The sequence below is a fragment of the Lygodium microphyllum genome, chromosome 16 (assembly GCF_053477565.2).
Source record: "Lygodium microphyllum isolate KBCC chromosome 16, Lygodium_microphyllum_v1.1.10, whole genome shotgun sequence".
Lineage (NCBI taxonomy): Eukaryota > Viridiplantae > Streptophyta > Polypodiopsida > Schizaeales > Lygodiaceae > Lygodium > Lygodium microphyllum.
In genome coordinates, this window is record NC_141150.1 from 85,924,117 (window position 1) to 85,936,120 (window position 12,004).

The 12,004-nt window shown below is 39.7% G+C and overlaps 1 protein-coding gene across 1 annotated transcript in view; it reads right to left on the reverse strand.

Moving 5' to 3' along the window:
• Positions 1 to 1,343: 1,343 nt before the first annotated feature.
• The window catches only part of LOC148023067 (pentatricopeptide repeat-containing protein At4g18520, chloroplastic-like), a 47,062-nt gene continuing 36,401 nt past the window's right edge, over positions 1,344 to 12,004 (reverse strand). The window contains exons 7-9 of the mRNA XM_087695308.1: positions 2,561 to 2,636; positions 1,592 to 2,246; positions 1,344 to 1,507 (exon numbers count right to left, since the gene is read on the reverse strand). Coding sequence (XP_087551434.1) covers positions 1,344 to 1,507; positions 1,592 to 2,246; positions 2,561 to 2,636 — 895 coding nt within the window. The remainder of the gene's footprint in view (positions 1,508 to 1,591; positions 2,247 to 2,560; positions 2,637 to 12,004) is intronic.

Sequence of the window (12,004 nt, forward strand, 5' to 3'; positions counted from 1 at the left end):
ACCAACCCATAGAAAAGGCCTGACTGAGGCGACTCATTCTCAAAATCCAACCCTATTAGTTAATAATAGGCCAACTCTATCAGCTAGGGCAAGACAGATTGTTGCGGAGATGCATGTGTGAGCACGAAATGCACCACGTACTAGTCGAGGCGCTATCGAAGGGTTTTCGAAAGCAAAGTCGCAACCACGGAGGACCTTGTCTAATTTCAGGATAGAAGATCAATCTAGTGAGATCAGATTCAATTTGAAAGCTCAATTTTAGATAATATGAGACATACAATCAGCTACATCTGATTGGGAGCATCTCCAATAAACGTCTTGACAAAAACTCATGTCATATAAATAGCATGTCTCTCCCAAAAGGAACAAAGTAATCTGAAGTAAGATCTAAGAGGTTGGAATAGGATCAAGAAGACATCTTTGTATTCAGGTACAGAAGAGTGATTTAATGGCAAATCAGACCAGATCCATCAATGGTTTCTCAGGGGTTTTGGAAGTAATGAGTGGTAAACATGCAGGTAATTGTCAATTTCGCACAATTCCAAAGGTTTGACCCAATTGTTTAAGCCTTGGTGAAGCAGAACTTGGTTGCAAGCAGTGGAAGATTACTGTAGAAAGAGTGTTTAATCAAAACCAGAAGTAATGCATCAATCAGCATCATTGTATCAATCATTGGCAGTTATCATCTGGAAGTAGAATCTGTTATGGCTGTTCAGTAATTTCCACATCATAATCTGTCCTTGCTTTTTACTCCTCCTGGCACTTTGCCAAAATTCTGCCACTTAGAAGTGCAGATAGCTCTTTCATTTGCTGAAAGAAAGAACAGTCAGCATAAAGAGGACTTCTTTCTCAACAGGAGTAGCACTGAATTTTAGGATCTGGAAGCTTTCGAACAATTTTGGACCATTTGCCACACCATGTCAAAGTTTCCTTCTCTAGTGTAGAATTTCACAGCAAAACCGTGTCTCAGGACTGCCTCGCTCATGAATCACAGTTGAAAACCTGACAAGTAATGGTCTCTACACACCAGGAGCACGTAGGAAATCTGCACATATGAGGTGTGAAATATCATGAGTCACTTCAAAGAAGCCCTTTGCGCTGGTACCTCTGGCATGGACAATACGTTCAGGAATCCTCTACTGATCAGTAGTAGCAGAGGAGAAGAAGGAAAGAATCCCCAATTCTGCTGGGATCGCAATTGATAATCCCCCTGTTGTTCTGCGAGATTAAACGGCACCCATAGACACACCTTCCACTACCATTTGTTTAAAACAATCTAAAATTTATGCACCAAGCCCATGCTGAGCATAAGATGCAACCAATGCAGCCCATGACACTGCATCTCAAACAAGCAACTGATCAAACACCTCTCGTCCTTCTGCAGATCCACACTTCCCATACATGCCAATCAATGTGTTACCAACAAAAATGTTTTTTTCCAGCCCTGATTTCCTCAACTCTGTATTTATCTGTCGACCTGTCTCCAAGGCTTGAGTAGTATCACAAGCTTTTAACCAGAGAACAACTAGGACAGTATCCACAGATATACCCTACTCTTTCATTTCCTCAAAACATTGTAAAGCCAAATTGCCCTCATGGTTATCAACATATGCCTTTATCATTACAGTCCATGAGACAATGTCTTTAACAAGCAGTTTGTCAAACACTTTCCGCCCTTCTGCATACAACCCACATCTGCCATACATGTCTATCAGCGTGTTTCCTATTAAAAGATCTGTTTCTAATCCTGATTTCCTGATCTCAGCATGGATCTCTCGACCTGCTTTTACAGCTCCTCTACTGCCACATGCTTTCAAGTAGATAATAAATGTGACAGCATCTGCAGAAATACCATCCAGCTGTAGATGTTGGAAACATTCCAGTACTTCCTCATTGAGACCATGTTCAGCGTATCCTGCAATCAATGCAGACCAGACAACTACATCTTGAACAGGTAGTGCATAAAAAATTTGGCATGCCTCTGCCAATGATCCACAATTGATGTACATGTCTACCAGTGTGCTGCCGATGTACACATCTGTTCCAAATCCCCTAGTAATTACTTCTCTATGTATTTGATAACCTGTTTCTGGAGCTCCTGTGATACTAGATGCCTTCAAGATGGAAACGAATGTGATGGGATCAAGGCTGCAACCTTCAAGTTGCATTTGTTGAGAACATTTTAGTGCCTCATCACCAAGGCCATGTTCCACATATGCTGCAAAATGGCCTTCACTTGATTTATACTTTCAGCATATATTTGCATTATTAACAAATTGATTGCAAGTGTAGTTCACTGATCTACTAGCAAATCTGGCCAGATCTATGCCCGACGCTTTATAGATCCAGGTAATCACTGTCTTGTCCGCTCCTCCTGATGCAAATCTTTTACCATCCCTTGAATAGGCCACACAATACACGATATCTTTGTGCCCCTTAAGACTATGAACAACAACCCCTTGCAAAGTTTGAATGTACAAGCTCAGTGTTTCTTCTTCCTCTTCACCTCCATTGCAAGATCCAAGGTAGATGGTAATCGATCTTCTAGTGCTTCTGAAACTGAGCCAAACTTTCCAAAAATCTCCACCACTATGCTTCCCACAAATATATTCACTTCCAAACCCCTCTCCACTATACTGGCACGCAGAACAAAAATGCAAACACAACAACTAAGTATGTACAAAGTAACAAATGCCACACACAACTTTTTGGTGGATTCCACACCTCGAATGCGCAGCAGTACGATATCCACCCCCTCTGATCCTGCGCATCCTCCGGATGGGCCGACTATCCAGGATCATTATCATCAAGATCCATGAATAGATCAATCTGTTCATTGTGTATTTCCGGTATATCAGCAAGATTATCTGTCATATCATCTGTCTCTTCTATTAGAGTTTCTTCTCGTTGCTCTTCTCTTGCAAATTCTTCCAATGCATAATCCTCATCATCTCTTTTCTTGAAAATCTTGATTCTTTTTCCTGCAATAGGCACTCTAAGCACTGTCCCATCCAATTCTATTAGCTCATATGTTGCATTATCAAAGACATGTCTGACTATGTACGGCCCAAACCATCTTTTCACCATCTTCCGAAGTGCAGTATGTTGGTTTTCAAGGCTGCTATCAAAGACTAATACCCAGTCTCCCTCTTCTATTGCTCTAGGCCGCAATCCATGCCTGTTGTCAAACCTGTCCTTATTTCTTAGTCTAGCAACCTTCAACCTATCAATAGCTAGCTGAGTATCCTCTGGTCTTCTCTCCAAATACCGAATCCGAAGAGCTAAAAGTTCCTCTCTCATCAAATCCTCCTGCCAAGGTAAAACTGACCAAGTCAAAGCACAAGTCTCAGTCGGCATAATCGGTTTCTGACCATACATCAACTCTGCGGGCATATATCTTGTGGTAACACTGAGTCGTACGATCAGCCCACAAAGCAAATGGTAGAAGTCTCAGCCATTCTCCAAACCTTCCTCTGCATGCTTTGGCTAATGCTTTCACTATCAACGGATGCCCTCTTTCACTCTTTCCATTTTCCTCTGGATTATATGCTGTGGTTAGAGTCAACTTGATTCCTAGTTGAGAGAAAAACTCCCTAGCTTCATCTGCATCCAATTCTCCACGATCTGCAGTGACCTTACCCACGCAGCCATACCTGCAAAAAATTTCTTCCAATAAGAACTTACACACTGCACTAGTGGTCTTCGTTCTCAAAGGTCTACCCTCAACATGATTGGTAAGATCCTCTCTAGCCAAAACAATATACCTCATCTGCCATAGACCCATTGGCATAGTAACCAAGTCAACTACCCACTTGTAATGAACGCATAATGGATAGGTCGGATGAAGCTCATCTCGATGACGCACTACGGAATACATCTGATAGTCTCTGCAAGTCTCTACAAAGTGAGAAACATCTTTATATATGTCTTTCCACCAATATTTCTCCTTGATTTTCTCATAAGTATCCCACACTCCTCTATGACCAGCCCAAGGACTCTTATGAAACTCCCTCATCACCTGTAACTAGGTCTCTTTATCGCAGACAACCCGCAATGGTAATCCACCTCTTTTCTTCGGGTGCTTCCAAAGAAATCCGTCTTTGAGGAAATAACCATAGGCTTTTCTTCTTATCTTCTTGAACTCTTTATCTGTCCATTCATCTCTTTTGCTTAGTGTACTAAGCTATTTGCCAATTTGCAACCAATCTCCAACATAGAGTTCTTCTATAAAAGCCACAATATCATAGACATGACAAACATGATCAACCATAGCGACTGAAATTTTTGCATCATCCTCTTCTGCAAATAGTGTCTCCTCATCATCATATCTGGCTCTAGACAGCATATCTGCCACCAGTGGATTATCCTTCCCTGCTATGTGTTTAGATTCTGGATTTAATGACTTGATGTATGCAATCCATCTCAGCATAGCTATATCCGAAGTAGAGCAACTCATAATCATACCTATCAATGGCAAGCAATCTGTCTCTACCACAACTGAGGCTCCCATAAAGTACTCCTTGTCACATTTGAAAGCCGTAACAATTCCCAATAATTCCCTCTTGATTTGCAGAAACCTCCTCTGTCTCTCGTTTAGGACTTTCGCCCCAAACCGAATAGCATACATGTTTCCATCTGCATCATCTTGACCCATAGCCCAACCTATGCCAATTGGACTAGTGTCAACTGTCAATACAATAGGCCTTCCGCAATTATAATCTGCTTTCCTGAGAGTAGGAGCAATCTGCAATAACTTCTTCAATTTTCGCATGGCTCTAGTGTGGCTCTCATCCCAATAAAATTTTTGCCCCTTTCGAAGCAGCTGATATAAACAATCTGCTATGTGTGTAAAATGGGAAATCCAAATCATGTAAAACACACAGGCTCCAATGAATCTCCGTACCTCTGAAGTGGTAGAACAATACTCTGTAATCTTGCCTATAGCATCCACCTTCTCAGGTGAAGGTTTCCTGCCATAATACCCACACATATGTCCAACAATGACAACCTCATTTACTCCAAAAACAGATTTTTGCCCTGATAGTGTCAAGGTCACTTCTTCTAACCTGGCCAAAATCTTCTCACAAGCTGAAATATAATCAGCCACAAAGTATTTGCATCCCTGCTCATTTAGACTCTCATTCTTCTCTTCTTCTGCACACCCCCTAATGGGCACATCATCCAAGAAAGGCATGGTAAGCTGAGGTATATACTCACGAAGGACCTTATGCATGGCATTCATCATATGCGCAACAGAATTAGTGGCACCTTGAGGCAAGGTACACATCTTGACAAGCCCAATAGGAGTTCTCATAGTGGTTATGTCCCTGCTTTCCAAAGCCAGCTGAAACTGGTCATATCCCGAATACAGATCACCTTAAGAATAGATGTCACGTCCAGCAACTGCTTCTGCAAACTCATCCACAATTGGACCTATACCAACATTTCTGATAATAACTATGTTTACTGGCTGCATGTCCTGTATAAATCGGAGAGTACCATTCTTCTTTGGAACCGTAAACCACCTATTTGAGTATGGTGCAGATGACGGATCTAGGATTCCCATCCTGATTTTCTCATTCCACAAGTCAATTAACTTTGGCAGGTGTGCCTTAGGCACTGGAATAGGTTAGAGGTTCCATGGTTTATGAGGAATAGTAAAGATCACCATAGGAGCAACAATATCTGGATTCACACATCCAATCTCATGCGAGAAAAAAGCAAACCCCCTTCCATGTCACTCAAGCATATCCTGAAAGCATTGCTTCTCTGTGGGTAGCAAGAAATCACCATTTTCAATTTTTAATTCAGCAAGAGTCTCTGTTGAAAATTAACTGTTTGGCAGCCCTCTCTATTTGCTGATCACTGTCAGGTGGAAGCGGTACAGCTACCGGCTTCACCTTCTTATCCACAGTCTTGTATTTCATGTCAACCCTGGCTTCATTATGATCCTCTGCATTACTCAAATCTTGTTGTAAATCAACAATTCAGCACTCTGGTGGTTGAATATCCTCATCCCTCTACTCTATGGATTGCATAGGAACAGCCCTAAACTCTGGATGTATGTTACCAACAAAAATGTTTTTTTCCAGCCCTGATTTCCTCAACTCTGCATGTATTTCTCGACCTGTTTCCAAGGCTTGAGTAGTATCACAAGCTTTTAACCAGAGAACAACTAGGATAGTATCCACAGATATACCCTGCTCTTTCATTTCCTCAAAACATTGTAAAGCCAAATTGCCCTCATGGTTATCAACGTATGCCTTTATCATTACAGTCCATGAGACAATGTCTTTAACAAGCAATTTGTCAAACACTTTCCGCCCTTCTGCATACAAACTTTTGAGAATCTTTTGAGGGTTTTGTTAAACTTTCTCGTTTCACATTTCAATCATTAGATTGTAGGGAACAATTGTGGCTCTTTCCTTGGCAAAACGCTTCTTTGATTAAACCCTTAGATAGTTTCTTCCTCGATCTCTTTCAAAAGATCCTGGCTTCCCTTAGTTAGGTGCACTTCCATGGTTTCTTGCTTCACAATCTTTCGTTCGGAACTTATTTGGAAAATTCTCTCAAGATCTCGAACCATGCTTCAAACTTTCCTTTCAGTCTGAGTTGGATTTCAAAGTGTGTTTCCTCCTTTCACATTCCTCTTAAATGCACTTTATACATTCAAATTACGATTACACCACAAAAGAAAACTGCAACTAAACTTTTGCCCTTGACAACTAGCTTTTTAAACCCAAGTAGTAGGTAAAAAAAACTCAAAGACTTGAAACAAACCCATATATAACATGTACATTTTCATAGAAAAAGAGAAGTTGAGGTTTTCCATGTTGATCCACTTTCCTAAGACCCTAGAGTGCTCTTTTCCTTGTAAAAGGGTATTGCTCATACTCTAATTCTTTTAGAGACAGTGGGGTTCATCCATATATTCAAACTATCTGGTTCACTCTAATGATTTATCTTATCTTTGAGATGATACAAAATCTAGAAGCAATCATTTCTAGGAAGGCCCTAATCTTGAATGCCAAAAAAAAAACTCTTTTATCTACCACCATTCATTGTTTCTAAGGATGAAGTGTAATCTATGATCACAACCCATAATCTATCCTTCATAATATTCTGAGTGTAGGGTCTCACTCTCTATTCTTGGAACATATTTTCCTATTCTCTTTATGGTCTCTAGGTTGGACTTTATTTTACTTTGTTTCATAGGTTTTCTTCCTAGTGATCAAAGTAAGGATCTAAGGTCTTTTGTTGTATTTTTATTTTAAATTGTTGTTTGTTTGTTTGTTTGGTTGTAGCTTTTATTACCAAGAATATTTAGCTTGGGGCATGAGACACACATGGAAAGCATGCTCCTTTTTTCTCAATAGGTTTTTATGGATTTGTAACTACTATAATAACTCTTGATTTTTTGGATCCAAGATTTTTTTTAAATATAAAACTATTCAAAGCTTAGGATCAAGAAGAAACTCTTTTCAATTCTTCTTTTTCAAACAAAGTTCATCACAACCTCTTCCTTTTAGCAAGAATATCAACACATCATAAATTACCATTACATGACAAAAACATGTAAAATATTTTCCTACCCAAAGACATCGATGTTCCTTTCAATCCACCCCCCCCCCCCCCCCCCCCCAAAAAAAAAGGGAAAACACTTTGGAAGAGTCTTCTCACAAGGCTTTTCTCTTACTTACATCATAAGATTTCTTTCTACAACTTTACAGGGAGGCTACAATGATAAAATAATTTTTGTTAAAGTGCCTAATAAATTCATAGCCCACTATGCATGGCTATTTGATGAGGTGTGCTCCCTCTTCTACCTTGTTTTATCTAGGCATCCTACCCTTAAGAGGTTGGTAGGTAGGTGTTTTTCTTTATAATCATCACTCTAGCTTATATACAAATTGTAGTATTTATTTGTTTTTCCTAAATCAAATCATTTCATGCTTTTACATTTCCAGTAACAAATTTTGTACAAAAAAAGGGTTATATATTTGATGTTCGAATTGCCAACTTGTATTGCAACTTTGTGTCTTGAGTATGGTGTAATCACTAGGGTCTTGAGGATGCCATATCTTTAGATCGTGAGGCTTTATGAGAGAGTGCCCAAATACATGGATTGAGATGGAGTTGCAATATGAAGGTGCCGCTGTTATGACTCAGCCACTTGGAAAAGTAGAACTACCTACAGAATAAGAGAAAACAAGAGGTAGTTTAGTAGCCATGTTGCTATATTTTTAAAGAAATATACATCTTAGATCAATAAGGTGTGATTGGAATAATTCCACAAGTATCCGAGGCTATGGTTATCTTGGGGGGATACACTACTAGAGTCGGAGACTAGCCTACTACACAAATTGAAGCCGAGGGTTCTACAGTCTTTGGTAACATAGTCATGTGAGTAGGAGGAAATCCCTAGGGGGCCTTATTGCTAGAAGACATAGGTTATCAGCCTTGAGATTGAGGGTTCATTAGGGGGGAGCTTGAAAGGCTCATTACAATAATGTCAAGCTTGAAAATTATGGATGTGTGAAAGAGACATGCTAGCTACTGTTTTGGAAAGTTTTAGCCACAATAAACCTATGAGGAGCTATGGTTGTAATTATCTTGGGGGCCCTAGCAAATGCAGCACGATGCCTTGTTCAATGTTGAAGAGTAGCATGTTGAGGAGTCCATGATTGTTTCTAAAAGAAAGGGTGGCGAGTTTGCAAGGAAATGATACTCACGAGTGAGCTCTTTGGGATCTTCCATGACTTCTTATGCCACATGCTATGTTTTTATGAAGGTGCTATTGACAATTGAGGATAGGGATATTCACCATAGTTGTGAGATTTGAAGCTTCTTGCAACTAAACGTTTGAATATGTGAATGAAGGAAAACAAGATCTCAATGGTGCTGTGGGTTCATAAATGAATAATTCTATGGTTTAATCCCTTTGAAGGTACAATGCATTTTCTTTTGCCTAGATATACAAGTTCAATTTTTCAAAGCATAAGACACTACGTAGTTGGAGTTTGGATACAATATGTTTTTCCTTCGAGGAGTAGTCAAAGGTGATGTTTATTGATGCTAGGATGATCCTATTGTGATGTGTGCTTCCCAAACCCTTATGTATATGTCTAGGGCACATCATTTTATGCACAAAGCTTAAAAGTGTGACATTTTACAAGGCCTTTATCATGGCGTCCCCAAGGTTCTAATTAGTCATCTTCTTGAACTTGTCTAGCCACTCATTGACTTTTGGATCAATGGTTGTGGTACTAGATGAGAAACTAGTTTGTCCTAGTGGTGCATCCTCTTTCATCCTTGCATTGTATATGTCTACTAGGGCACATCATTTTATGCATTCTAAGGCTTAAAAGTGTGACTTTTTACAAGGTCTTTATCATGGCTTCCACAAGGATCTAATCAATCTTCTCCTCGAACTTGTCTAGCCACTCATTGACTTTGGGATCGATGGCTATGGTACTGGATGAGGTACCAATTTGTCCTAGCGTGCATCCTCTTTCATCCTTACATTGTCACCTACAACTATCTATTAAGTGGGTCAACACTCACAGAAGAGGAATCCATGGGTGAGCACTCGAAAAGTGACCTAGATGGGTAGATATATTCATAACTCCGCATCAACCCAAAAAACTCAAGTGTGGATAGAAAGCTTCTCATCTTATAGATCTCCTCAAAGATGCTTGTCTAGTACCATAGCCATGGATGCCACTTGTAGGAATAGCTAGGAGGCAACAATGCAAGGATGTAAGAGGATGCATGACCATGATGCACAGGTTACTTGTCTCATGCCATAGTCATCGATTCAAAAATCAAGGAGTGGCTAGACAAGTCCGAGGAGAAGAGTGATGAGATATTTTGCATTGAAGTGGAGTCTTATGTACAAATCTATAGACCCATTTAATGAAGAGGACGCCCATATAATGGGGTAGGGGCTGACCCGCTAAAAAGGGTGGCCCTTTTATATAGAGACCCGTAGTATAGGGTGAACACAAAGGCATAGACAGACACAGGAGAGCCAGAGAGAAGGTGTCCAAGAATATAGATCCCATGTTTGACTAGGCAACATAGAACCACTTTCTTTACTTGGGCTTGGTACAAAGACACAAACAGACATAGGAGAGTTGCAAATAAGGTTTCCAACAATGTAGACCTCATGTCTGAGCTCTGGGCGTGCACATGTGGTTTTTCCAATTCCACCTTTTCACAAACTGTTTGGTGAAGACAAGCCTTAAACTTGTCAAGCTTGAGGTTGTTTTCATGTTAAATATGAGTATTCTTCCCTATCTTCAACTAAAGAGCTTCAAATCGATGTAGAAAACTTTGGAAATCCTCTCTTGGATTTTGATGAAGACGTTGAAGCTTCTCATCAACTTGTATTGCTGTTTCATGATGAGCAAAGTGTGATACAAGAGAACTTGTTAGTTTATCCCAATCTTGCTTCACAGCATCATCCAAAGCTTCATACCAAATCTTTACTTCTCCCTGCATAACTAGACGAAAATCATAAAGCTTCTCTTCATGAGTTAACATGTGACTCATAAACATAAACCATTCACAATGTGCAAGCCACTTCGTTGGATCTTCCTTACCCATAAACACTCGACTCGATAAGCTCATCATCTTCATACAATTGAAGGTTTCCTTGAGTTCTTAAATAAAAATACATTGAATCCTTTATGGGGGTACCAAAAGATGACAAAAAGAGAGATGATCACAATCTCCAATGTGTAAAATACTCCCTCTATAACTCAATGGCTAACTATTCTCTTCTATTATTGGTAGGATGAGAAAAATTGAGTTGCAAGTGAGATTTCATGTAGAAAAATCATAACTATTCACCTAAGGGAGAATGTGCAAAAGCGTCTCCCCTTCACACGTCCCTCCTAGAAGCACCATAGGTGACAAAATATGGAGGGATGTGCCATGGGATGATTGCCTTTTTTATTGTAACCAATTAGTTGCAAAGCTGATAGCACAGCTTAATCTCAATGGCTGCAACTTTTAGTTGATTTGAACAAGCTATGTAGAGGAGTTAAGTCTGAGTCTCACCCCCTCTATAATTATAAAACTCAGGGGTCATGCACTCTCACCTCTGACAATAGGAACGCTGATCGAGCTGCATGTTGAGAGTAACATGGGCAACTACGATGACAGTATGTATATGGGTAATCTATTGTTGGACGGGGAGGCATTTTTAAGAAAATGTGGGCTTGACTGACATTCTATTGCCCTTGGTATCACTTACATGAAAAGCATCCAATGGTTTCAAAAAAAAAATCTCTAAAAAAGACAATCATCTTATGGTTGCAAAGGGCCTTATCACTATGGATAGAGAGCATATATGGATTTTTACTTGTGAAACCTTCAACGCTGGGTGTTAAGATGAATCTGGCACATAGCCTCTAAATTTTACCTCATTTGAAGACATTTGAATCGATTACATGGTAGGGAACTTATATGTGCATCATTCAAGAGGGAAAGAAAGATGCCTCCTTAGAAAATAAAGGTTGAGACCTTTTGTAAGATGGAATATTTTAAGGATATGTTGAAGCTTACTTGACATTGTAAAAAAATATGATCATTTCAAAAAGCCTTAGAAAAGAGGACCACCACAAGAACTCTATCTCTCAAAAATTTTCTTGCAAAAGAGGTGAGGTACCCATCTAACACATCCATGGACAAAGGACAATAGAGACATTGAGCAATTATTGCACTAATTTTAAATCATTTTTGTCACAGAGAGGAGTCAAAAAGAAAGTAGCAAGAAGTCAAAGAGAACATGGGAGTATACTCTTAAATAGGATATCTCCGGTCCATTTGATTCGCCTCCCCTCTCTACCATGACAAAGAAGAGTAGCAAAATTGAAATTGGTGGCAAGAGAGATAGTGGTAGCAAATTGGGTAACACATTAACGTATCAAACCCCAAGCAAGATAGCATTTTTCCCATGTGATGCTTCTACTGAACAAAGTAAGACCGCACAAGCATT